Here is a 27,866-nt window from a genome sequence, read left to right on the forward strand (position 1 = left end):
GCACCTTTTGTCTGAGCGCGATGGAGGGGCAGGGTTTATTACGTCGTATCGTTTCCCGGGAAATTTTTGGCTGCGTTCAAATCCGCTTTATTTCCTCTTTCGTATCCTCACTACAGTAAAAATAAAGTGGCTTTTGCCCTCATGTGGATGTTTTTGCACTGCAAAAAATATTCACGTGCGTAAGTAGCATCAATTAAATCAACACAAAAGGGATCAATAAGATAAAATAATAATAATTTGTATGTATAGATGCGAAGAATGTGAGACAAGAATGAAACACAGAAACAACCAAACTTTAGAAACTTAAATAATAACAAAAACACATGCTTTAGTAAAAGTAATTCTATAATGCCAGAAAAAAAGTTAAAAAATATTCAGGGAAAACATCTGAAGCCTGAAGTGACTGCATTTAATTAATTCAATTGATTTAGTGAGGCCAGTTCCTGAAATTTTAGTTGATTCTGCAGCTGATCCCTGGATCAAGGAGCTGCAAAGCTGAATGCTCATTTGATAAATTGAGTTGATGGATGCAAGCCACTAAATAAGAAGGCAGCAAATGTGGAATAGCCTTATAAATAACAACAATGCAGTGGCTAGGGCTATAACACGACAAAGAAGACCGCTCAACCTGAGCATACAGCGTACAGTGAAAAGTACAAGCCTTTATATTGAATCAGTGCTCCATGATAGACAGAATCTAGCATCAGTAAGGATTCTGACAAAGCATCCATATAAATCACATCATCATAATCAATTACAGACACAAAGGGCCTCAAAGGATCTAAACATATCCCTTTAGTACCAAAACAGGTGTGATAATGGCCTATCTGCCATGGCGTTGGGTTTTTAAATTTAAACAAGTGAATGAGTTTAGTGTCAAAAAGGGTGGGTTACTAACATGTGCAGACTGAAGAGCTCAGACCAGGCCAACATATCAGCTTGATTTGAATGTTAGTTTGCTCATTCAAAGCTGTGTGCTTTAAGCCATAGAAAGAGACAAGAAGGTGTAGCTGCAGAGATAGACTTTTATTTTGTAGCTATTTCTGATAGACCAGAGATAGCTACAAAATAAAAGCACAAGATGAGAGAGAAAACGATCATCAACAGTCAGAGGGATCGCCAGAACATTTCAGCTATGAAGCCGTTGTTCTGCACTCACGGGACCTTCAACAGCCTGCTAAGACCAATCCTGAATCCGGCCATGCCGTGTTAGTCACCACTAGGCCTCGTCTGGACCTGCAAACCTGAGGTGTGTTGCTCATGCCTTGGTCTAAGCTTTTCTGAGCCACACTGAAATTGCAGAAAAGGAGGAGGAGGAGGAAATTCAGCCATTCCTACTGGCTGAGAAGTTTTACAGGGTGACTCTGATTGGCTGGAGGAGTGTGAGCAGGGACTCCCTCTGTGCTCTCTCAGTCTTTGTCTGAGATTAAAAACACAAACAGTTCAGTCAGGCCTCACTGATCCAGTTAGTCCCAACAGTGTGCTGTTCTGCAGCAGAGAGCAGCTGTGATTAGGGACAATGCAGCTGTGGTTTGAACAGTCAACACTGCAAGTGCCTGCAAAATTTAACACAGCAGTGTGAATTCCCCACTCAGCAGACTGTAAAACTGGAAGATTAGAAATTTTGCAGGAAAAAACAAACAAAAAACAACCCAGTTTCCCCCCTTGCGTGTTGGAGCAAAATCAAGAGGTAAAGAAACCTGCTCAGTTTATGTTGCAGAGGGTGGAGAAGCAGAGCTGGCAACCACGCAGATCAGGAGGGAAGAGTGGGGGGAATACGCTGAATGGAAAAGTAAAAGCAGGAGTGTACAGCTGAAGAGGAGAAAGGTCAGTTTTAATCTTGCTGAGTGTAGAGAAGAGAGAAATGTAAAAGCAGAGGACAAAGAAAGGAGGGCTGATGAAGGTGTGGACGGTTAAATTGCAGTGAGCTGTGGAGAGCCGGCAGAGCAGAGTGGCAGCAGAACCGACTGTGGGCGGAGAGTGAGGAAGTGCGGTCAACGGGAGAGGAATTTAAAGTCTCATTGTTCTGGAAGAGCGGCGGCAGACGGAGTTGAGGAGCCAAGGAGACAGCTCACCGACGGACGTTGGACTACATGGACGTGAACTCAGCCATGGAGAAGGTAAAAACATCTGCATCAGTACAGATTGTTGTTCACAGATATTTCCAGATGTGGAGGTCAGTGGGTCAGAGGGTCACTTACTGGTGTGGCACATCACATCAGTGTAAGGTCAGAAGGAACTCTGTGATGTGCCTAAGTGAGCTTTCCTGACATTTAGAGGTTTGAAATGTCTCAGTCAGCTCTGAGTTTGGATGTTTTACATTCAAGCCTCAGAAGAATCTCACATTTCTTCAACATTCATTCATCAGTGTTCAAGATCACAAATTTCTGTCTGAGAGAGGTTTTATTTTATTTAGCTACACAGAAAATCAAGTGTCATCTGAGTTGTATGATGTTCATTTAAAGGTAACCTATCCTGCTTTTCCTTCTTTCCTGTGATTATATGCAGTTGCAGTGGTGTATGCTCACGATAAACACAAAGTTTCACATAATGAGGTCAGTGTACGTGTGAGTAATTCCTGTGAGCAAAAGCCAAGACTTCAGACTGTTTCATTCTAGACTTGGATCCGTATGACATCAGATAAAGACAGGTGTTCTTAATATGGTCATCTCAGGTATACCTGAGGAGCAACCAATCAGAAGAAAGTTGCTTTAAAATAGGGATGTCAAACATGAGGCCCAGGGGCCAAAATCCAGTCAGGAAACATTCCAATTCAGCACATCTTTGGAAAATATAACAGAGGACATAGACTTAGTCTTTTAACTGTATTTTCATACGTTTTACAGCTTTTCCTGCTGGTAAAGACCTCTTCCTCTGCCATTCATACTACACCAAGAGTAATTAAGCAATTGATTTTTAAGACGTTTCTTATAATTACAGGACAGTCTGAGCTACCAGAGCTTTCTCTGTAATTTTACACATTTATTTCTTACAATTTACTGCAATTAAATTCTGACAGATTTCTTTCATTTAATACAGCAGTGTTTCTTTATCATGCAGAAAAACAGAGACATGAGTTTGATGGTTTAAAAGGAGATGGACAGGTAATGAATAAGAGAGAATAAGATAGTGTGATATAAATAAGGATTATTCTGAGCTCTGTGTCATGCAAAGTGACTCTTGTAGAAGCCGAAAACATTTTAATAATAGTAATCATAGTAATAATAGTAAGCTGGAAAGCAGCATTAGTGAATCTAACACAACCTGCACAGCTGCATCCACTGTCCACACTGCACTCAGTTTTGTAATGCTGAACTCAGTGATGGCACCCTCTAACTTTAAATGAATAATGGGCCACGTACACACTTTGAGCTTACACACACTTAACACACTTTACAGCAATGTGATTTCTGATTTCAGATTACATTATTACATCAGATGTCCTGATGAACCTCCAAACAAATAAAAACAGAAGTCCAGCTTGAGTCGAGCTTTCTGCAAGCTTTAGTCACTGTGATCAGTTCAGGTCATGTTTATAAGTGCTGTAGGCTAAAGTCAGTTTGGACACATCTCTCTGCAATCTGAGTCTAACAGCTGGAGGTTTCTATTTCAGTCAGCGAAGGTAATCCATGACCACGAGGTCCTGATCTGCCTGCTGGGTCTGTGCTGGCGGCACTTTGTTTCCCACAGATCCCTCCTGTAATTCGGCCTCTGGCTGTTTGTCCAGAGGTCACATCAGTCTGAGGATGATAACCTGACAGATCAGCGTCACCTGTTTGTGGTGTGAGCCCTGTCTTTATACCCCCGAGCTGGAAAAACCGCCATCACCAGCATTGAAATAACCTGCAATGTGCCCCCATACATGCACCCACCCCCCCACCACCACCACCACCACCACCACCACCACCACCACCAAACAAAAGCTTCATATTATGAATATTGGGGTTACAAAGAAAAAGAAAAGGTGCCATAAAATGATCTCTTTTGTTGCAGTAAAAGTTTAAAAATAAAAATGATGAATCCACAATCTCATGAGACTGAAAGCAGGAAATGTTGCAAAACTATAAACTAAATAATACAAATCCCCAAAACACAGTCACCAACAGCAACCGATTTAAATATGTATACTACAGGTAAAAATAAAAGTTCCCATCCTATCCAGCCTTTTCCTCCTTCAGGCCACTGTTTACTCTTTTAAATAGTAACCGGAGACTGTGAGACAGCTGGAAACAGCAGCTCACTCGTGACATTTTTGTCCAATTTTGTCTTAAATGGAGAGCAACAGGAAATGCAGAGGATGCCATGTGCCAAAGCTCTGATTCAAAGTCAAGATGCTGCCCCTCTGTGACCTCCAGCTTCTTATCTCACTGCATTTCCTGTAGTTTCCACTTCACATAGCCAACATGTTTGAAATTACTCGTGAAGCTCAGCCAAGTGTACCCACCTACAACATACCCGCCTTATCTGACTCCTAAATATAGAACGGCCACACGTTTTCCTCAGAAAAAGGAAGCTTTCTCCTCAGCTTATAACACTGCTCAGTATTTTTTGTTGTCATGAACAGAGGTAAGAATTTTGGCTGCAGTTTAGCATCCTAACTTAAAGCTGCCAAAATATGTAGTCAGTATGACTGGTGTCCAAAATAACTGGAGACAAAGGTTAGTATGCTGCATATATGCATGCTTATATGCATATATATGCATGCTTATATGCATATATGCATGCTTATATGCATATAAGTAAATAAAGACAATTCATAACATGTTCAATAAGCCGGTAATTTAAGGGTTCATGTTAGCTCAAACAAAACAGTTTTGTCTGGTTGCTACAGCTTCCTCCTGTCATCAGCTGTAATAATTGTGAATGTTAGAAGTTGTCTGGGTCTGTGTTAACTCTATAATGGATCAGGACTTTTATTGTTAGATTCAAATTTGCACTTTGATCCCTTTGCCCTGCAGCAGAGTGAGGTTTGTTAAAAATAAACTTATTCTAATTACTGTACTGTTTGTTTTGCCGATAAAGACTGTGCTTGTATGTGTTGTGTGTTGTGTTGAGATAAATTTGTTGGTCTGGCTTGTTCTAAGGCACATGAGATTGTTGAAGTGTGTCGTGACGCCTGATTTTATTCCCTGCAGCTTTTGGATTTTTCAAGTATAGTGTGAATCTTAGTTCCTGTGATACTGGAGCTCACTTGGTGTTGTTTTTATGATGATCTTCGGTTTTGTATTATTATCGAGTTTCTTGGTGTTTTTACATGAAACGTGAGACATTAGCCTTCAAGTCCTAATGCCAGACATGTTCTCTAAGTGCAGTTAACATTCTTGAAATTGAATATGGTTTTCCAAGACCTAACAAAACAGCTAATAAAAGCTGAAAAGTAACAATACATAATGAAAAGAAGAAAGCTTTCTCACGAGCAGGTATATTCATAGAAACTACTCTCAGTGGATGTGCTGAGAAGCTTCAGTCACTGTGATAAAACAGTGTTGAATACTGTGCACAGTTCACACATCACTCATCATATTCTGCACAGAAGGACAAACAGAAGTGAGAAGAGAAACATGCTTCGAATGTAAAGTGTGTGACTTCTTGTGTTTCATAAACTTCAGTTTTTATTTAGATCTTCTTTTTTTTTTACATGTTTCTATGATGTAGTGAAAAAAATCATAAGCATTTCACAAGACAAATTTATGCAAAGAGTCTGTATTTTTAAATTCTGATTTATGGCCACCCATTCCTGTCTCACTGGTGCTCCAAGCTGTTCCCAGTTTGTGTTCTTTTGCTTGTCTAGCTGCTTCTTAAAGACTAACAAAACTAAAAACATCCCAAAGACTAAAGTTTTCCAAAGATCCAGGTGCAATCTGAGGGCAAACGGTATGGTTTTCAGCATGATGGCTCCAACCAGGCAGAAGTGATGGCTCGGTGGCTCAGAGATGATTAAATTAACATTTTGCATCTATGGCAAGGAAACTCCCCAAATCCGATCATATACGGTCAATCGTTCCAAAGCACATGGAGAAAATATCTTAAAAATAAGTTAATAGTCATAAAAAGGCATTTCTGCAAGTACAGAAAAACCTCCATTCAAAAAGAAAAATGCTGCATGATCTGCTTGTTTATTTTCTTTTTGAAGGAGCTTTTGAGTAACGTCTGCTCTGACTATGACTCAATAGTAAAAATTCTTCAAACAAACATCTGACAAACTGGCTTTCTACAGGAAGACAGAAATCACACTGCCTTCTTTGGTGAAATTTCCCTTTATTAAAGCTGCATTCGACTCAAACCTCAAACCTCAGTGAGGTGTTTCACTCTGACCTCCTGGTGACTGATGTTCGCTCATTACTAAACAGTAAACACAGTGAGCCAGTCAGTGTACTCCAAGGGGATTTAATGAAGTCTTTTTCTTCTTCAGCTGTTTCTATTTCAGCTGTGACCTTTTCAACACGCACCAATCAGCCGTCGCTTCACAGTCAAACACACTTAAACACACTCTCCGTCTCTGTCTTTACACCTCGCCGGTGGCATCAGATTCATCACTCTGCCTGAAAAGGAACCCTGTTATTACTAACATGTTTGCCTTCTTTCCTAGAGTTAGATGAACGTTTTAATGCCAAAACTCAGAGCTTCAGAGATTCATGGATGTTCAGAGGTTTTAAAGACAATAAGTGTCCTTCTACATTTAAACCCAAAGAAACCTCTTTTCTTTTAATGTCATCATCTTTCACTTTTTAACCCAATTTCATTTTGTTTGGCAAATTCCTTCTTAGCATTTTTTTTGTTGTTGTTGTTTGGAAGACGCCTGTATCCTCACTTAAGCTGTGTGGATGGGAGTAAATCCTTGCTGCAAGGTTAAAAAAAAGAGGCTGGAAAACTTGAATGGAGCAGAGGTTTTAGTTTGTATGTCTATATCTTGTTCGAATGTGTGTGTCTGCATGTATTCAGCAATGTTACGTGAGCGAATGCCTTTTAGGAGGGATGGGAGAGCTAATGCCCGCTGACAGATGGATAGGTGGACAGTCCAGACAAATAGCAGCAGGTTGTTTCAGCAGCACAGTCATCAGATTTCCTGCCAAAGCCTTTAGAAACAGTCTGCCATCACTCACATGTTGCTCTTTGTTTAGCTGTCAGTAGTGACATGAAAGCTAGCTGTTTGCTATAACAACTAAATGCCTAACAAACCAGAAAGCCAAAACAGTTTGCTCTTTTAATACTCTGGCAAGCCAGAATAAAATACTTGCATTAGGCAAAGCCCCGGTGCTGTAACTGTATCCTGGACAGCTGAAGGTCACCACGCATAGTCTAAGGTTGGTCAAAGTGGGCTAAATTTGCCAGTTCTCCACCTAAACTTGCCCCCAAATTCCCGCACCCTCCCTGGTTCAGTTTTGCTCATAACACCGCTCCGTTTCTCTGTATTCTCCTGAGAACCGAGTTAGTGAGTTGCCTCTTGTTTACTCACACTATAACAGGTGGTTGTTTTAAGTCATGACAGACGCACAAACTTTGTTCTCTTTTAAATTTCTCCAGAAAACTAATCAAGTAACCTTAACAAGTCCAAAAAAATGTGTTTTCATTGTAACTAATGCACGCAATGCTAACAGAGTAAACAGGATAAAGAGCAGCAAAGGGGGGAATCTGCTATGTTTGTCAGGACAGTGACGATGAAGTCACTGGGTGGTACGATGAGATCATCCATCCTGTGTGTGTGTGTGTGTGGTGTTCACTCCTTTTTCTTCCTCCCACACCCACTGAGAAATGTTTGGGGAAAAAAACAAAACACGTCTTCTGTCTCGCCCAGTGCTTCCTCACACACCATCGTCGTCCTCATCATCACCACAGTCAAACTGTCTGGAAATGTCTAATTCCCCGCATCTCGTCTGTCTTCTCTGCGTGACACGAGTCTCTAATGACTAAGACTTTTCGTTTGCATTTCTTTCTTCAGTCAGGACACACATACTTTCCACATCTAACAGTCCTCATTAGCAGAGGAAGTGGGCTAAACATTACAGAAAAACCTAGTTATGATTATTTTTTCGTCAATCAGGCATTCACTTACATTATTGTAAAAAAAAAAAAGAGTGAAGAAGAAAATGAAGAATCACATAAGACGTACTTACAATTGAAAAAAAAAAATACCATCAGTAAATTAAAATATGTGTATTTGGAAAACTGACTACCTGCTGAGCTAGTTGAGCTATCTGTGTTTCAAGCCAGTTATACTCAGGGCAGATAACACACAATGGCAATGCTTTCCAATGGTTTACATTCATTTGTGCAGCTTATTTGTATAGTGATGGCAGCTGTAGAAGTCTTAAAAAGTCTTAATGTGTATAAAGCAAGGCTAATTTCCAAACATAGTACGTAAATGGGCATATCTGTTTAAAGTGAGTGTTGCATATTAAAGACAAAAACAAGGACCTACTGTTATTCAAACAAGTAAACTATTAAAAGTGACTAATAACCAAAATTTGTTCAGCACCAGCTGGAAGATTTTTATTGACTTCTAGTCGTGGTTGAAAAATAGTTCACCTGGATGTCATTTAGTATCAGTTAGACTTTAGTGGGAGAAAACTCGTTCATCCATCCTTCCATTTAATTTGTAAACCCTTTTATAGATTGAGCAATCCATCCATCCGTTCTCTTCTGCCTAATGATTTTCCCAAAAACTTAACCCTGTTGAAAATTTGTAGATTATGCTTTTAAAGCCAGGTCCATGCCAAGAAACCAACATATTTAAATGAACTCTGAATACGGTTATTCCAAGTAAAGTGGTCAACCATAGTTATATTTGATATTTGAGTCTATGTACATACTTTAGACTCAATTGAGACTAGAAAAAAATCTAAATTAACTTCAAACATGTGCATCCAGTTCTTTTTTTGTTCTTTAAGTTATTAAAGGTGTGTGCTGTACAGTCATTCCAGCCTAGAGAAAGAACAGTTCAAAGAAATCATTAAATGTGCATAATTACCATGACATCCATGTCCATGATGAGTACATTTAAATCACAGATATACCTCACGAGATCGTAATGCTATGCTTTGACTAGAAGTGCAGCCTTAATTGTGCAGCCCTTTATCTGTTGTGATGTGTTGTGCTCTCTTTAGATGTCTATAAAGCAGACTGCAGGAGGTGCAGGAGGAGGAGGACGTGCAGCAATCTGTCTCATATGTAAGGAGAGCTGCTCTGGTTTTCAGCCACATACTTGGAGGTACAGTTCCCCCCTTTTTTAATTCTTTTTTTTTTTTTCTTGTAAAATTTTAGTGGTCTCACCACTGCTCCCTCACTACTTACACATTCATTCCTTTTGAAGAAAAATATTAAATATGTTTGTGACTGAACACCAGATGGGTGTAGGCTGTCAAACCACATGCCCAGACTCCCAAAGTTTTCAGACTACATGGAAGAAATAACCAGGCAAGCTGGAAAAACACAAGTTAAATGTTCTTTTATTCTTTTATTTGAGCAAGCCAAAGAGAGTAATATTTGGCCAAAAAACAAAACAAAAACATAAAATGACAAGAACGGATTTAAATCGTCGCTTATCCTTTTTGGTGTTTCTTCTATCCAGAAAAGCCTGCACAGTATGTGGCTGCAGCACGGTCGACCACGCTCCTGGAAATGACCTTGAAGATGACCAGCGAATAGGACGCCTGCTCACAGACTCGCCCTGCTCCCATTTGACAGCGAAGATTAAAGGAGGTGGTGGCCTTCGCATGTACAAGAGAAACCGAATGATTGTCACCAATCCGGTGGTGTCACGCAAAGACCCGACCTTCAACACCACCACATATGACTGGGCTCCTGCTGGCCTCAACCAGAAACTGGTAGGATTCACTGTGGAGTGCAGGAGACTGCTGCTGATTCTCTTTTTCTTTTATTCTTTCTTTTTTTTTAAAAAAAAATAGTGGATGGATTTTGGATACTACAGGATATTTTTCAGATAGATACATTAAAATAACCTAACAGAACCAAAACCACAAACACGGTAAAGAGCTCCATTTTAGCGATATTATTTAGCTCAGCTGTTGCATACAGCTATTGCTTCCAGCCACCTGTTCAAGCATAGCTCTGGAATTAATGGACAATGCAAATAGCCAAAGAAATACCCCCATCAAACAGCTGTAGTAGTAATATGAACAAACCTGAAACTGGGAATGAGGAAACGGAGACATGGAAACACCACAGATGAAATGTAGGGGATGAAGAACGGGAAGATGTACAGATGAACCAGCAAAGAACAAGGAAGACGCAGAGCTTAAATACACAAGTAGGACAATGAGAGGATGGGGAACACAGCTGGGACGAATCTGACATAACAGGACACAGAGAAGCAAAACTCATAATAATAATGTGTATGTCCCCATAGGGACTAATTACTCCTATGGGCTGCCCCATTCACCCAGTGGGCAGCCACGAGCGCCTAGGGAGCAGTGTGTAGGGACGGTACCTTGTTCAGGGGTACTTCAGGGTAGCCGTTCAGTGGATTTGAATCCCCGACCTTCTTATCATGGGGCAACCACTTTACCTACTGAGCCATCCATGCCACTCAATACACTGAACGGGATTATCACAATAAAACAGGAAGCACAAGACATTCATGGTGATGCAGACTAGATACTGAGACATGGAAACACGAGGCAAGGTGCAGAAACAGAACAGAACCCTACAAACCAGGAACAATGGATATACTACGACAGAAAACCATAATTCAAAGAGTAAAACTTAAATTAAAAACACAAACACTGGGTCACCAATCCAGGACCCTGAAAACTCAAGAAAAAATAATGCATGAAATTACATTTTATTTTCATCATCAAGTTAACAACTCAAACTTCTTCCTTTATTTATTTACTCAGGACACTTTAGTTCAGATTTACCTCAGTTGGTGCTGCTCTTCCTGTATGAAGAATATGAACTGTCCCATTAAAACCAGACTCAAGTATGTTTCAGGCTTCCCAGCCCATAATTATGAAGATGACAGACGTTACTGCGGTTGAACTTGTAGAGGCAGATCCAAATCCAACTGGGGGACTGTTTTCCAGATGTGCCTCTAAAAACATCTCGTTTGGTTCATCCCTCACTTTTTGTTTGTTTGCGTTTTCCAACCCACTACCACACTTTTAGTCACTGCTTCACTCTGGTGAAGTAATCTGACAACCCACAGATGTGTCAGTGACGACATCGGGAGAGTCCGATGACAGCTTAAAATGTGTTAGATAAGCCTATCTAGGTTTCAGGAGCGGGAAAAGATCGAGAGATTGAATTTGTGAAAACCGCATCATCTGTTGCAGGCCATGCAGTTCATGGAGCTCCTCCCAGAGAGTCAGAGGCCAGTCTCAGGGACTGTTGGAGCGTTGGAGCGACGCAGGCAGCTCCTCATCCAGCTCCCCGCCTACGATCAGGACCCCATGAAGTGTCAGAGCCTGGCCAGTGAGGAGGAGGTAAATTACTCTGCCGTGACCAGTTCAACACACATGATTATCAATAACCTGAGCAGTATGTAATCATTCCACCTATAATCAAGATATTAAAAGTTGGCTAATCACTTTCATGATGGAGTCATTCTTCCTGCAGATTTCCTCCATGCTGCTGTTTGTGAAGCAGTACAAACAGGAAGTGCTGGGAGTAGGAGAGGTGGCCTTACCCGGTGAGGGTGAAGCTTTGAGGGAAGCAGCCATTCAGAGGACAGCAAAGGAGGTGAAGGAACACAGCAGCAGCAATAAGAAGGATGCTCCTCAGCATCAGGATCACAGTTCATCTAACAGCAGTGTCGCCTCCCCCACAAATGGGACAGAATACAACAACAAGACTGAATATGTAAGTGGGTGTGTGACCCTGGATGCTTTAATCACCAGCTGTTACCAGCTGCAGATCTGTCAATAAGAAGGAAAAGAGAGAAAGCTTCGATTAATGATTCGTTTTTTTTGTTTCATGATACAACCTTTTAATTGTACATAGGAAATCTAATTCACATCAAACCAATCAAATACAGTCACAACAACAGTAAGAGCAGAAAGTGTTACTGAGCTCACAGACAGACTCTGCACAACAGCCTGCTGAAGTCTCCTTATCCAACTTCTCAGGTCTTATTTCACGATCAGTACCGCTAACATGCTGTCTGCTCATGACATGTAGGGCAAGTTTGTTTACTTTGTTTCAGTGTGGTGTAACAACAGCACAGGGGCATCACGCCCCCTTTCAATCAAACACTAACTTCACCGCGTTCCTCCAGCCAGCTCTTCTTTCTTGTAACAACAAAAAACTGCAAAATTGGATGACTAAATGTGGTTTTAGTTCGACTTGAAACACTTAATGTTGCCAACGCTGCCCAATTATGCCTATTTTTGGGACTCTTTGGTCGACTATTGCTCTCTTTATTTCACTTAAGAAAGATTTGTAGTCTTGTTTGCAATACTAGTCCTAATTAAAACCTGTTTCTGTGTTTCTACTAAAAATATTTCTATTGTTCTATCAAATTTCAGTGAGAACAGAACAGCATGCTTGTTTTTTACTTTCACGTGTTGCAACGGCATAATCGTGCCAAAGTCGCATCTACCATGTGTGCTCAAAGAACTGAGATCAGATGTATATTTACCTGTTCTACCTGTGGAAGTCATGTGATTGGTTGATTAGTGAGGTGGAGATTTATGTCATCTTTTAAACTGATCGGGATCCGGAAATCCTTCTAGATTCCCTGTGGAGGGAATTTTCTGTTTTGATTTAAACCAAAGTTCTTGTGGATCAGGAGACTCTACATTTGTTTCACTAACTTCGTACTTGACCTCTCACACAGTTTTCTGTCCTCTAGCATTGCACCGGCTGCCAAGGTGAAGTTACCAAGGACAGTCCTGCAGTATATGCAGAGCGTGCAGGTTACCACGCTGCCCTGTGGCATCCCAAGTGCTTTGTATGTTCAGAGTGCGGCCAGATGTTGGCTGACCTGGTCTACTTCTGGTCCAATCAGAAGCTGTTCTGCGGACGACACTATTGTCAGAGACAGTGGCCACGGTGCTCGGGCTGCGACGAGGTGAGGCTTCACTCCCTGTAGTTATTGCTGATCAATAAGTGTTGGTGATCTGTTTGCAGTCTGAACTTCATGAAATCAGAAAATCTGAAACAAAACAATACCATATACTACTGTTAAGTCATCACATAGCAATAATTTAGCTTATCATGCACTGTAAATAAGGTGTTCACGTGAGAGGAACTACCATAAAATACTAACTGCTGTCACATTTAAACCTCTTTAACTTTGATTTTTGCTTGAGCATACACTTTATAATCCCTCTTTCTGACTCTGAGAATGAACCAAATTTACAAAATGACTTTATTTTTTTATTCAGTATGACCTAAAGTGAGTTACCGAGCCCACAAGCACATTAGAAGGACTTTCACAAAGGTCAGGACAAAGGCTGTTTTCCTCACAGGTTTCTATCGTAAGAGAAGTCTTTTTACAAACACCCCCTGGTGGCCATTACACAGAATGCAAGCTCCACATTGGCTTTTTCGCTAAGTCCATCTTTTATTATGCCTTTGCATTTGAGTATGAAAAGTCAGCTCTATGTGGCAGTGTCATCCATCCACAACCACTGCAAACACTTTCCTGATGGACTGAAGTGCTACTTTAAACTATCATAAAACATGCATGATATTAATTTAGCAAAGTATGTCGGGCCATTTGTTTAAAATGGTTATGATAAGGAGAATAAAGTAAGACAGGCTTGAGGGCCAGCCTCCCTTGTGACCTGCTAGATGCTAATGCATGAGTCTGCAGCATCTTTTGGGGGGGGGGGGTTTCAGTCATGTCATCTGTTTCAAAAAGGTTAGATGTCAACAGTCACAACAGAAGCCTAGACTTTAAAAACAATGGGTGATGTCATAGTTTCAAAATGCATCTTTTTTCAAACAGTCTGTATACAGTTCTTCTGTTTTGTTAATAATAAAAATATGTTTTAGCTCCTTTTTTATTACATCCGAGTTCACCATGTAAAATTATTTAAATGGTAAATAACAATAAAAGGCCCTGTTATAGATTATAGTAGATAATAATACAATGCTTTAAAGTATTTTCGTATATACACAGCTTATTCTTATGTGGATTTAATAATGAACTAAAAGTTTTAAACCAGATGAGAATAAATGACTGCATAAAAATGGAAATGAGTCTACCAACTCTATGCAACGCCACAGATATAATTGAATAATATTTTTGTTTTTATTTTTTGTGTCCTCTCTCACATCATTCCCATCCCCCCTCCTGTTCCGTTTCTCCAGCTGATTTTCTGCCAGTCTTTTCTCACGGCGAAGGACGGACAAGCATGGCATCCTCATCATTACTGCTGCTGGAAATGCGGGCAAACCCTGGATACACCCTGTCAGCACTGAGTCACCATGTGTAGGAATCACTACAAAATGTGGTGTTCAATTTTAAGTTTAAAAAAATAAATAAATCAACAAATCTAAAAATGAATCAATAAAATTAGTGCATCTGTTTTCATATAAAAGAAAAAAAATGGTATAGTTTAAATACACACTGGGGCTAAAAGTCTTTAAGTCATATGTTCACTTGATAGTTTAGCAAATCTTCTTTCCTACAAAAACACAGCAGCAGATTTATTATAGTTTGAAATACTTCAGGTGATATTGATGTGAACTGACTTATTCAGATTACTGGTATTCCAAGTTTTTAAGGAGTTGTTTGGTTTATACAAAAGTGCTTTAAGTACTTCAGCAAACATTTTGTTGATGTATTGGCACTTATAGCACGGACAGTAACAGGAAACAGATGTTCTGCATTTAGCCTGCAACTTCGTACAAAAACCCAGAGCTGTATTTCAGCTAAAAAATGAAGAAACTACCCAGTAACTGAAGAATGTTGAAGTTAACATGAGTAAGTAGATAACGAAATAAAATGCCATCTTGTCCTGTTTGAGAAAATTTGTATTCTCACTCATTTTCATGAGAGACTTGTTGATGTGTTTTTTGCAGATTTGAGTCATGTGTCTTTAGTTAAACTTCATCTGGTGAGGTCAGTAATTATTTTAAATTGTCTCAAGAAATCATGGATGTTGATTCCTCTGGATTTTTTTTCTTAGCACAAACTGTTCACCTCTGGGTGAAATAATTATAATTTCAAAATATGTGTTTGTGTTGAAAAATATTTTTTGTGTTTTGTGTTGTTGTCCTTGTAATTCAGCCGGGGTAAGACTGCTGCAGTCATTAAACTATTGGAGCGTTAAAACAGGGTCAAGGGGCAGAACAGTGTGTGAGAACAGTGTGAAGCAGCCCTACTCGATACTGTTGTAGTTTGTGTTTTGAAGGGTTACACTGAAAAATTATTTTGTTATGAAGTCATTTCTGCATGTGATCGAACCCCTTAAAGTTTTATTTTTTCAGAAAAAGTGAGTCTGCATCTTTGTGCAAAAAGGATATTTCAGAGTGTTTTTCATACGAAGTAACAAGGAACTGTGTTTTTGTTTTGTTTTGTTTTTGTTGTTTTTTTTAATATATTCTACTTTAACAGTCAGCTTTAAATGTGTTGATGCATGCTCAATCAGCCAGGTAAATAAATCCCAGAAGGTTGTTTCTGTTCATCTGGATGTAGCGTTTTCAGTTGGAGAAACTGAAAACGCACTTAGAAGAAGTCACTTGGATGAGTGACAAAATGTTTCTCCCATTGAAGTCCAGATGAACAGAATCAGCCTTTCGGGAGTCAGCTTAAACTTCCTAAACTGACAGTAATTTATAGAAATCTTAGCAGTTGAATGAAAAAAAATGATCAGTTGAAATAATTTGATCTTAACTTCATCTTAATAGCAAATTAACAAAGGGTTATCTAACTTACTAACTTATCTAACTAGGTCAGGTTTTAACTTTACCTGTTAGTTTTGGACTGAAGCCTTGTAAAAACTGGACAGGCATAAGGCTGGAAAGAGGTAGCACTGATTAATACAATAAAATGTAACAAAAAAAAACAGCTGGATTAAAAAAAAAATCTATAGCAGATTTTAGTTAAATAACTTTTTCATAACCACACTTTTAATATTGATTTAAATATCTGCTAATAGTATATATGTAATTTTTTTGTTATTTTTATTCTTTCTCCATGTTGTGTTAAATGTGTTTGATTTCAAGAAACTGCAGACTCAGTAATCATTTAACCTCCTATAAATTTAAGTTTCTGCTGCTGCTAAATGCTGCTTTATGCTGTTCCTGATAATTAGTCCCTCTTTTTCGTATATATTTTGAAAGCTTCATAAATGTAAACATTTTTTGTGACAATTTTAGTTTAAACTGAGAGGACACTACTGGAGGTCAATAAAGCTGCAAAGTTAGTTGGCCATGTGTTAAATTCTGCAACTGCATTTTAAGTCCATTCAAGGTTAAAAACAATGAGCGGGAAATAGGATTTTGTGACATTAAAGTAAAAAAATCTCTCTGACATACAGTAGTTTACAGATAAAACCCAAATCCTAAATTTCTCTTTTTTGGGATTTGTTTTTCTTTTTTCATGTAGGCTATAACCAGCTAGCAGAGTAGCACTAGCTAACATTTTGCCTTTATGTATTTTATCATTTAACTGCTAGCAGTATTGCTTGAGTTGATGTAGCATATAAATAATACACAGTACTGTCAATACTAAATACCAATTCCTCTCACTGATTCCAATAGTAGTAGTAGTAGTAGTAGTAGTAGTACTATTGTAATAGCTAATGTGTTTAGCCTAGCATGGTGCAAAAACTGGAAGCTGAGGGAAGCTGTTGGCCCAACTCAGTTAGTCATTACACCTCTGAATTATGCAGAAAAATAAGATGTTGATCTTTCTCTGGATAATTGAGCAACAAAGATTTATATATATATAAAAAAATTATGCTTTATCAAGTAAATAAAGTTATAAAGATATGATGAAAAAGTGAAAGCCCACTATGTTTAATGCTGTTTTCAATTAAATAAAATAAATGAATAAGTGTCCTGTTGTGTATTGTGGTTATTAAATTTCAAAAGCAGTGTGCTTCTTCCTAGCAGTTGGATTTAAAAAATGAAGCATATTCTATCACTCCCCTGAACAACAAGTGGACTAAAACAACTCAACAGGCTGGTCCAAACCGGTTTCACTTGAGAAACATGGAACACTTTGTCAGCCTTCATGTTGCGAGGAATGGTTAATAGGACAGATACTGGGTTATGAATGGATTGGATTTCAAAGGGACCAAGGAACCAGGGAGCTAGTTTCTTAGACTCAGTTCTCAAAGGAATTTACCTGGAGGAGAGCCAAACTTTTTGTCTGCTTTGGTAGGCCGCCGCCGACACACGATGGTGATCGTCCAGCCACTTATTTTGCTCCATGGTCTTGAGGAGAACTGCCCTTGCGGTCCGCTACAACCAGCAGGAGCGACGTACATGGTACTGAATGGAAGGCACAGCCAACTAACCCTCCGTGATGGAAAGGAAAGGGGGTTGATACGCTAAGGATGCTTCAAAAGCTAAAACTGCAGTGGCTGACGATGTGCTGGAGTTATGGCTGTATTCGACCCATGGCAGCTGATCACTTCACTTGGACTGGTTAGAGAAGGCAACACAACGAAGGACGGCTTCCAGCTCCTGATTTGCCCTCTCCACTTGGCTGTTAGTCTGGGGGTGGAAATCAGAGGACAAACTGATTTGGCCCCCCAGTTCAGAACAAAACTCCTTCCACAACTGGAAAGTGAATTGTAGACCCCTGTCCGAGACGATGTCCTGAGGAACACCATGCAGTCGGAAAAGATGTTGGGTGAGTTGTTTGGCGGTTCCCAAGGCAGTAGGCAATCCAGGCAATGCCACAAAATGGGTGGCCTTGGAAAACCAGTCGATTATAGTGAGGATGGTGGTGTTACCAACATGACCTTTAGTTCCGTTACCACCTGGAGGAGTACACTCTACTCTTTGGTGATGTGTTGTAACATCTCTCCATGGCGTTCCACTAAGTTCACCTGTAGCAATATCTCATGGGCTCGAGGTCCATCACTGGCTGGTTAGTTCTGTCAGGTTTTAGGTAAGGAGGAGACCCAAACACAGGACACAGCAATCTCCAAACTCCAATTCCAAACTGTGGCTCCACTCCCGTGAAACACACTCCATTCCCAATTCCTAGTAAAGGCAAACACAACGAGTTAGTTAGGCAATCCTTTCCAAAGCAAGGTTTTTCAACAATAATCCACTGACGAGGTAAACTCAACAATCCCGCGTTACTTGTAACGTGTTACTGTAATCCAATTACTTTTTTTCAAGTAACGAGTAAAGTAAGAGATTACTATTGCAAAAACGGTAATTAGATTACCGTTACATTACTGCATCTTTCTTGCCCAGGACACTGTTGTAAATAGATTTTTTTTCTCCGGAGTCTTTTTCCCCCTGGCTGAATAAAGGTCAGATGCATGTTTACACAAGCAATTTGTTAAAAGCATCTTATTCTTCACTGACTGGCAGTGACCGCTTGTTACAACAGCAAATATTTAACATTCTTCATTGTACTAAAACTATATTTTAATCTGTGACACACAGACATTGATTAATCATCAAAAATGAAACATAACAAATGAAAATTTCACAAGAACAAATCAGGTAGTTTTCTCAAATAAACCAGCTGCAGGCAGAAAAATTAGAATCACTGAGGATTACAAAACTCCACTAATATGTGTGTGTGTGTGTCTGTGTGTGTGCTGACCTACTACCTGCAGGAATGTGAGGTATTCCTGTGGTTTCTGGACTGACGTTCCCGGGCAGTTACATCACCCAGCTGACCGTCTGACAGCCGCTTCCTGAACCATGAAAGAAAAAACAGATTGGGATATTTTTAGCCCCAAAGTGAGACAATTTATTTGATCTGCAGAGTTTTATGGCCTTTAATAGTGTGCATTGTAAGCAGGGAGAAAAGCTCATCTTTGCGTAATATCAGCCTCTGATTACACAGATTATACAACATGATTATCCCTAATATGGCTGAAAATCAGTTTGTTGAGCATTGAAAGCTTCCTTGAGTTTGTTAGGAATGTAAAAGATGTTCATTCAGAAAGTTGATGATCTTTTCACACTCACAGTAACCAACAAACTTAAATGACTGACTGAAAGTGCTGGTGTTTGTGTGCTGATTGGTTCAAAAATAGTTAATGCAGGTTAAGTGTTTCTTAATACAAAGTTCAAATGATGATAATAACTGGCTTGAAGACTCTGCGGCTCAGAAGTCGATCTCATCACGACAGCAGGTCTTTTTATTGTAAATAATCACAAGTTTATAACTTTTCCCCTCTTTTCCAGCTATTTTCACATTTCAAACAATATTACAGACTACTTCCTGCTTTATTATAATTCATTATTATTAGCAACTGTCATACTGTTAAAACCCTCTTATTTAGATCCTAAGTATATTCTTTCCTTTTATTATAAAGTGGTTTTCAGTGTATAATTTAGCAGATGCGCGAAGACTGGCAGCCTTTAAATGAGGTTTTTGGCCAAAAAAAAAAAACGGCAAAAGTTCAAGACCCCTTGGATGATCAAAAGAAGAAAGAAGGGGAAAGTTTTCTAGCATTACACACAAGCAGTGACAGATATGTTGCTAAATCCTGACATTGTGTTTTTCCAGTTGAGCTCCAATCAGTTCAAACCACTATTTAAAAAAGCTTTTTTTTCAGCTGCTCCTTTCTCACCACAGCAGGATCATCAGCACATTTGGTTGGTCACAGATTTTTAGCCAATTATCTTTCTTGTGCAACCCTCCGAGGCTTTTTGTCTCCTCCCAGTCTTAAACTGGGGATCTGCCAGCCCTCCGAGCCACAAAACACTGGACAGAAATCAACTGAAACATTCATTTGAAGAAAATAAATATATAAATTGCTTTAACTTCCACAGAAATTCTGGAGCATCAGTGCTGTTCTCTAAGAGCTGCCTGTAGAAGTTGGCGCCCTCTTGTGGACGTGCTCGCACACATCACACATCCTCTGTTTCTGACGGAACCTGAATGCAGCACAGCATTTTTCTTCAGCAGTTTCCCTTTAAGTGCGGATGAAAGGCTGTTATGTAATTTGGGTAAAAGAGGAGGAAGAGCAGCGGACTGAATGGAGGACAGCCGGCACTGACAGCTCGAAGAGGACCCTGACAGGTAGGGCGCCGCTGACCCTGCAGGTGTAGATAAACCGCTATAGTACTCAGCCTGAGGTGTCCGCGTTATGTCCGATGTGACGTTTTCAGCACGTTAAAAGGACACGAGTTTTTAATGTAACCTTTGTATCTGCTGTTCTATCATCAAACCGTCAGTGAACTAAATATTCAAAAAGAGAAGTTTGTCTCTTTAAGCCTGTGACCGTTACGGTTAAAGGAAACTTCCGCATTTTTTTCTCAATGTAAACTTGTTTTACTCATTTTCCGGTTTAAAAAAAACGCCTAACAAATGCACTTTTTTACTTGGTCTGATTTCTACATCAAAGCAAACCTCCAAATCCCGATTACTGTGTATTACTACGGTATATTACGAGTAGAAGTAGTTTATTTTTTAAGCATATCCCCCCTACAGGTGCTTTCTCCGGAAACTGTGAACTTTGCAGCTGCTTCAAAGGTTCAATGTCTTTCTGGGTTGGGCTTGCAGCACTGGACGTTGTTCAGTGGGTTAAGTAATCCTGTTGTATCCTGTTGATTTTGTGGCACTTGCCTTAATTGCGATTTCATGTCAAAATCATAGACTGTATATGAACGACAGAAGCAATACCTCGACATTAACTATTACAACTGCTGTGTCGATTTGCTGTTACCATAAGTTGCCATATTTGACCTTGTGTGCTCATTATCAACAAGCCTGGTTCAATGCTGCATTTATGACATATTTTGTGGAAGCCACGGACGCAGGTGCCTGATAATTAGAGCTAAGAAATAAGAAAGAAAGAAAGAAAGAAAGAAAGAAATTAGAGCTAAGATGGTGGTTTAGCTCACTGGGTTGAGCAGGCAACTCCTATTACTGAGTTTTGGGTTCATATTTTACACTCAGCTCTGCCTGCTCTCTTTCATCCAGTTTTTTTCAAAGCATTTAAGTATAATTAAAATTAATTTAAAGGGAACCTACAAGAAGTTTGTATTATATTTTTAGTGAGTTGAATTTCATTTATTACAAGCTTTTATTATTATAAGCAATGTAATTATACTTAAAATGCTTTAAAAAGGGACAAAAACGTTGGGGAAGCCTTAGCTGACAGTGATCAGCTGAAACCTGTCAGTCAAAGCAGCCACTCCCCAAACCTTAAGCCTTACTGGTTTATTTAAGAAAATAAATCACCACATCAGTACAGAGGAAATCATCCACAGAGGCCAACACTGTTTTTGTACCAGTACTCCTTAAATATAAGAAATAATTGTGGTTAACACATTCACCTTTTGTGTGAGAGAGCCCCCAATCGATACCAGAAAGAGATACAAACACACCCTCATGAGCAAGTCTAGCCATAGTCCTCATCTTAAACTTGGATAAATGGGCTGGATTGTGTCAGGGGAGACATCTGGAGTAAAGTCTGTAGCTTAAAGTCTAACTATAAAAATGCATGCTGATACCGCCACAGCTTTAGGTTCAGCTCAGCTCAGCTCAGCTCAGGTTCAAACAACAAGAACCAAAAAGTTCGTTAAACCAGTTTGTGTGTGTTATCTTTTCCCACCTTCGCTTTCTGCAGTGGAAAAATGGATCTTTTACACTAAAAGTAAAAAAAAGTGATGCCATAAGGTTGGAAAACTATGGGAATATTTTTTATTTATCAGCTTAAGTTAGGCTTTGTCTTTTTTTGGAGTGAAGGCATAAATAAGCCAGCACATTTCCCTGACTATATGTTTGTTTACAGCTATATGTATCATTGACTGAGGCAAGACTGAGTGATTTAACTGGACTTTTGTCACTTCAGTACTCTGGATGCAGTACTCAGCGTCTGTATCTATTATTATTATACAGTATAACACTAATAGTTACTCTTCTTACTGTCTTGGAGCAACTGTGAGGACACAGTTTCGTCTGGGACTAATAAATTATTCAGGTTCTGCTTGATTATCTACAGTTGCTGAGCAGATAGTGCAGTTTGTGATCTGTTTTTTTTTTTTTTTTAAAGGAGTCTGCAACGATGGAGCTGAATGTGGCCAAAATGATAATGCTGGCAGGAGGTGTCCTGGTTGTGCCCGTGCTCGCTTTCGTCACCTCCTTCCTGTTCTGGCCTGGAGCGCTCCTCAAGGCGTACAACTGGTAAAGGCACAGAGAGGACATACACACAGAGAACAAACAGGCGGGTTAGACTTGTATCTGTTTGGTTTAGGCACACCACTGGATTATAGCAGAAGTAATGGAAAAGATTTTCCACCTACAGTACTCGGCAAAAGTCTCGAGTCATTCCTTATTTCTCATGTTTTGCTTCCAAGCAGCCAGACTTTGTTGTGATTTTTTTTAAGTGGTCATCATCAGTAGGTGTCCAGCCTTCTGGAGGTCTTCCAAACCTTTTCTTTGGACATTGGCTGCTTTTCATGAGGGAAAAATAAAGAAATTACAGGTCTGAAAAATTACAGCTGATAAACCGTAGCAGTATCTGAGTCATGTCCTTAAGAAATAGGAAAATCCAGCAAAGACCTGACAAAGGACCATAAGAGTCATCTGACCCTTCGGCTGATCCCTTTACTGTTCACTGAAATTTCATTAGAAATGGTGTCAGTGAAGGGTGGCTGCCAAGAAGCCATTCTTAAGATAAGGAAACAGGAAAAAGACTTGGTGGCTCAGGACTTTTGCACTTTTGTACAGTGGTTTTCCATTTTTCTTATTTTTTATGAAAATAAATCTAATAAATGTTACTCCAAGCAATTTTCTTCAAAGTTAGTAAACCCACCAGATAAAGTCTTCAGCAGCAACAAACAGACAAACTGGACACGCGTTACATTTGAATGAAAATAATGTAGTTCCTGTGTTCCAATACAGCTTCAAAAATGCTTTTATTGTGAAAGAGCCAAAGCAGTGACCTTTCCTTCTGAACTTTAGACTAAGCTGTGAAAAAAAACTACATGCTGGCTGATTACTGGATTACTGATGTTGCTTCACTCTGTCTTACACACACACACACACACACACACACACACACACACACACAAAGTGCTGACTCACTGACATGTAATAGAAGAAGAAAAACATGTACAAAGAATTAACAGTGAATCTGTGACTGTGTAGAAGATTATTTTTATCTGTCGAGATCATTTTGGTCCCAGATTTCAGGGACCGTTCCTGATGTCTATTTTTATTTTGTTTTTATTTTTTAACCCTGACTGTTGTAAGGGTAAAAGAAATTCACCTCATTATGTTTATGTTGAGTAATGAAGCTGCTTTTGTGGTTGATTTGAATATCCAAAGTGTTGCACAATAAATTATTAAACAATCACATGAATAAACTGTGGAAATAAGTGGCAGAGCACCCCTCTTATTTTCATAACAGCAGTTATAAAATGATTTCTACAGGACATCATCTTTTCATGATAAACCTTTAATTTTCTAATGTGCTTTTATTTTGTGGGGGGATTTTCCCATTAATGTAATCTCACACCAGTTTTGACTGCATAATGACCCTTTTCATATGAAACCATGTGCAGCTGCAGGATGTTGAACTGAATCTAAAATTAAGTGATGATCAGAGTCAGAGAACATTCAGAAACAGTGATCTTGTTTTTAAAGACTACACAATCACATGATTTATTTCATAATGTTAGTGGATGGATCGCCTCATGTTTAATCCTCAGGGTTCACTGAACATCCAGAACATGAGAGTTTATAACGGCTCACCTGTAAATCTCTGCAGGTATTGGCGCCGCAGGCTCGGATTGGTTGTCCGCTTCTCTCACAGTGGGAATTACCACTTCTGTTATTCCACACGCGGGGCACCAGGAGGCGCAACACCATCACTGCTGCTGCTCCACGGCTTCTCTGCCACCAAGGATATGTGGCTACCTGTTGTCAAGGTTTTTACACGAAAATAAATCAAAACATCAGATGTACATGTTTGTGACAGTGGCATTTTCACTGCTAAAAAAGGAACGTCAGCTCAGCTGTGTGTAAATCTGGAAACACAGGGTTGGTGAATTGTGCGTGGAGACGTGGAAGCTGTCCCCTTTGTAAAATCTTACCTTTGGGCAAAAATCTATAACTGTTGAAGCAGATTTTGTCAGATTTGACTGTTGATTCTCCAGCCTTTCTGTCATGAAGTGTATGTAAGTGAGCCTCTGGTGTGTTTGCTTTCTCCTCCAGTTCCTCCCTAGAAACCAACATGTGGTGTGTGTGGACATGCCGGGACACAAGGGGACAAGTCGCACCGGTCCAGAGGATTACAGCATCCGTGGTCAGGTTGAACGAATCCACCAGGTCTGTACAAATTTGTGTGTGTGTGACACTTGCACACTTATAAGTTTGGAAAAACCACTGGGATATCTTTCAAGGGGAGGTTATTCTTGTAATCAAAGCGAGGCTTCCAGGTTTGGACCACAGCAGAAGCACTGAGCTACTGCCCTGTTTCAAAACTCACCTCTCTGTTTTTCTTCCTGTGTAGTTTGTGCAGAGTATCGGTCTTGATAAAAGACCCTTCCACCTGGTCGGCACGTCAATGGGTGGCAACGTTGCAGGGGTGTACGCTGCCACTTACCCCGCCCACCTATCCAGTGTCACCTTGGTTTGCCCGGCAGGTAAACTCAGCAGACGTACCTTACGTTTGCTGATGATGATCAGGTTTGCATAATTCCTCTTCCTCCTCTTCTCTCCCAACCAGGCCTGGTTTACCCGACAGACTCGGAGTTCATCAGTCGCCTGAGGGAGCTGGAGATGGGTGAGAAGGATGAGTCGATCCCGCTCGTCCCCACCACCATTCAGGAGCTCGAGGACATGCTGAGACTCTGTTGTAACACCCCCCCAAAACTCCCCCGACAGGTACAGGGCTGAGCTGCATGGGCGCAGTTCAGATTCTTTGTAGAAATGACTTCCTTCACAAGTTTCCTTATCCGCATGATCCATTGTATCAGCACGTCATTAAAACAAGGAAAGATGTGAAGGAGAATTTGTAAGGATTTAGGAGAAATCACATTGAAATATTTAAACAATGTGACTGTAGGTTTTAAGGTTTGCTGTGGTGAAGCTAAAATTTACCAAAGTTTAACTACAATACTTCACCCTGTTCTCAGTGGCTGTCTTATGTTTAATAGCTTCCTCTTCCAAATTCATCCTGCAGACTGTCATCCGCGTTATTTTATTTGCACTTTAAGCATTTTATCTACCTCACATCTACAGCCAGTTTAGAATCACTTAACCTCACATGCATATCTTTGGACTGCTAGAGGAAGCTGGAAAAGCAGGACAGGAAAAACATGCAGACTGCACACAGAAAGATCTGCAATGAACTGAGTTATAATGCAACCCTTACTTCACTTTTAACATTGATACGGGAATATCTTTATTTATGGAGCAGTTTCATAAACCCACATTGCAAAGTGCTTCACAAAAGACATCATAACTTTACAAAAGGCGCATATGAGTGCAGAGAGTAGCATCCTAGAGAGTATGATAGTTTGTTCCTCTGAACCTCCTTTCCTTCCACAAAAGATGCTCCAGCTTGCTTTAGTATTTACAGAATTCAACCATCACACACACACTTCTGGGTCACTTTGCATTTAAGGCTTGTAACAATATACCTGCTCTCAGTCACACTGCCAGTACTGCTGTTGCTTTTCTTTCTTTCTTTTTATTTATTTGCATTTGTGTGCATGTGTGTTGTTAGGTGCTGAGCGGTCTCCTTGCCAACAGGATCCCAAACAATGATTTCTACAAAGAAGGTCAGTCCGCTCACCATCACCTGCTCTTTTCTTCTCTTTGTCCCGTCCTCCTCCCCTCATCCCCAGCCGGTCACAGCAGACGGCCACACTTCCCTGAGCCTGGTTCTGCTGGTGGTTTTTTCCTGTTAAAAGGGAGTTTTTCCTTCCCACCATCACCAAGTCGTTGCTCAAAGGTGGTCATATGATTACTGGGGTTGCTTGCAGAGATGCTTGCATCTCTATAATAATGTAGGGTCTCTACCTTACAATATAAAGCACCTTGAAGCGACGGCTGTTGTGATTTGGGGCTATATATATATTAAACTGAATTGAAGTGAATTGAGTTCAAGCAGTGCTCCATCAACAGTCACAGATTACTGAGGGATTTGATCTGACCCTTTGCCTCCTGCCTTTTTTCATTATTTTCTATTTGACATTTCAGATAAATTAATTAGTGAAGGAAAGCACTTTTGATATGACTCACTTGTATAAAGACAGTGAAGCAGGGAGATAAGCAGATTGTGTCTACTTCTACTCTGCAGTAAACATTTTCCCTTTAGTATCTCATTGCCTGTGTGTGCCTGTGTGTGCCTGTGTGTGCCTGTGTGTGCGCGTGTGCGTGCGTGCGTGTGCGTGCGTGCGTGTGCGTGCGTGCGTGTGCGTGCGTGCGTGTGCGTGCGTGTGTGTGCGTGTGTGTGTGTGTGTAGTGTTCATGGAGATTGTTGGGGAGAAGTCTCGCCACTCGCTACAAGAAAACATGCATCTGATCACAGTGCCCCTGCAGGTTATCTGGGGGAAGGAAGACCAGGTAAATTAACAACCCCACAGCAGTGATGATGATTAGAAAACAATGTCTCAGCCCCAATTTTCCACCCTTTGCAGGTAGGATGTACTGCTTCTTTAAAAAAAAAAAAAAAAAAATTAGGGGTGCCGGTCATCAGAACTGCCAAGTGGCCCTCCTCATCTACTTGTGCTCACTACGTCCTTCATATTTAAATTATCGAATCACTGTTGAGAGAAGTTTAAACTTTAACAGTATCCATATTAATAAGATAGAAATTAAATTGTACTGTTGAAATAAAAAACAATTTCTACCAGGCTGTAAATATGCCTTTTAATGCTGTAAAGTTCGAAGTTCATTTTAATATGGAAGTCTATACGAATTGACAACATAGCCTGAATATCTGTAAATCTGCGTCATGTGGTGTTGGGATATTTCAGTGTGTCAGTACAGCCGTGCTGCAGCGTCACACAGAGCTGTGACACACTTGTCTGAACTCTCAGGTGCTGGACGTTTCGGGCGCCGCTGTGCTGCAGGGGGCGCTGCCTCACTGCCAGGTGACGGTGTTGGACAGTTGTGGTCACTCTGTGGCTCTGGAGCGACCGAGAAAAGCCGCCAAACTCATCACGGACTTCCTGTCTGAGCAGGCAGTCAGAGATGGCAACGTAAAGAAAGTTTCTTGAAGAAAAACCTTTGAACTGTACGCTGACCCCTGACCTCATGATGATGAAGGAGAGGAGAAGGATGATGAGATTTCTACATCAACGTTTATGTCTGTAAAAAAAAAAACTCTGAACAAACGCACAAAAGTATTACTTTAAGATATTCCTGATGTTTTCATCTGTATGACTCTTACTCACTGCCCTGCAGGCAGCTGATATCCATAATCTTTAGAGTTTAATGTCATGGTATCAGTCCTCGTTTTCACGTTTCACTTTCAGAAAACTGCATTGTAGTCTTCTGTTTACAGCTGTTTGTGAACTATGCAGTGGACTGACTGCATAATTAACATCACAAAAACACATCAGACTGAATTTACAATGAAACATTTACTGTTGATATGTGATTTGTATCCTTTAGCTATTAACTTTAATATATAAAGTTTGAAAAATGGTGGAATTAAAAGATTTTGTGTGTTTAAGATTGTTGGTTGAAAAATCCTGTCATTTTGGAAGACATAACACATCAAGTAATTTATTCAAGATGCACAGGAAGTAGTCACTGCCCACGAGGCCCTGCAGATTTATTTGTCACATGT

At 40.1% G+C, this 27,866-nt stretch overlaps 2 protein-coding genes across 2 annotated transcripts; both read left to right on the forward strand.

Moving 5' to 3' along the window:
- The first annotated feature begins 1,501 nt into the window (after positions 1 to 1,501).
- Positions 1,502 to 16,426, forward strand: lmcd1 (LIM and cysteine-rich domains 1). The gene is made up of 8 exons (XM_087840886.1): positions 1,502 to 1,827; positions 1,925 to 2,120; positions 9,105 to 9,208; positions 9,569 to 9,824; positions 11,292 to 11,441; positions 11,575 to 11,817; positions 12,809 to 13,027; positions 14,275 to 16,426. Exons 2-8 carry the CDS (start codon positions 2,094 to 2,096, stop codon positions 14,383 to 14,385), a joined length of 1,110 nt encoding a protein of 369 aa, XP_087697012.1. The 5' UTR covers positions 1,502 to 1,827; positions 1,925 to 2,093; the 3' UTR covers positions 14,386 to 16,426.
- A 3,561-nt stretch (positions 16,427 to 19,987) lies between these two features.
- Positions 19,988 to 27,749, forward strand: LOC102776537 (monoacylglycerol lipase abhd6-A-like). The gene is made up of 9 exons (XM_006782983.3): positions 19,988 to 20,134; positions 22,113 to 22,243; positions 23,832 to 23,991; positions 24,278 to 24,391; positions 24,576 to 24,708; positions 24,792 to 24,949; positions 25,794 to 25,848; positions 26,535 to 26,635; positions 27,112 to 27,749. Exons 2-9 carry the CDS (start codon positions 22,125 to 22,127, stop codon positions 27,289 to 27,291), a joined length of 1,020 nt encoding a protein of 339 aa, XP_006783046.2. The 5' UTR covers positions 19,988 to 20,134; positions 22,113 to 22,124; the 3' UTR covers positions 27,292 to 27,749.
- The last annotated feature ends 117 nt before the right edge of the window (positions 27,750 to 27,866 follow it).

The sequence above is a fragment of the Neolamprologus brichardi genome, chromosome 5, assembly GCF_056152115.1.
Source record: "Neolamprologus brichardi isolate AB-2024 chromosome 5, ASM5615211v1, whole genome shotgun sequence".
NCBI classification, from domain to species: domain Eukaryota; kingdom Metazoa; phylum Chordata; class Actinopteri; order Cichliformes; family Cichlidae; genus Neolamprologus; species Neolamprologus brichardi.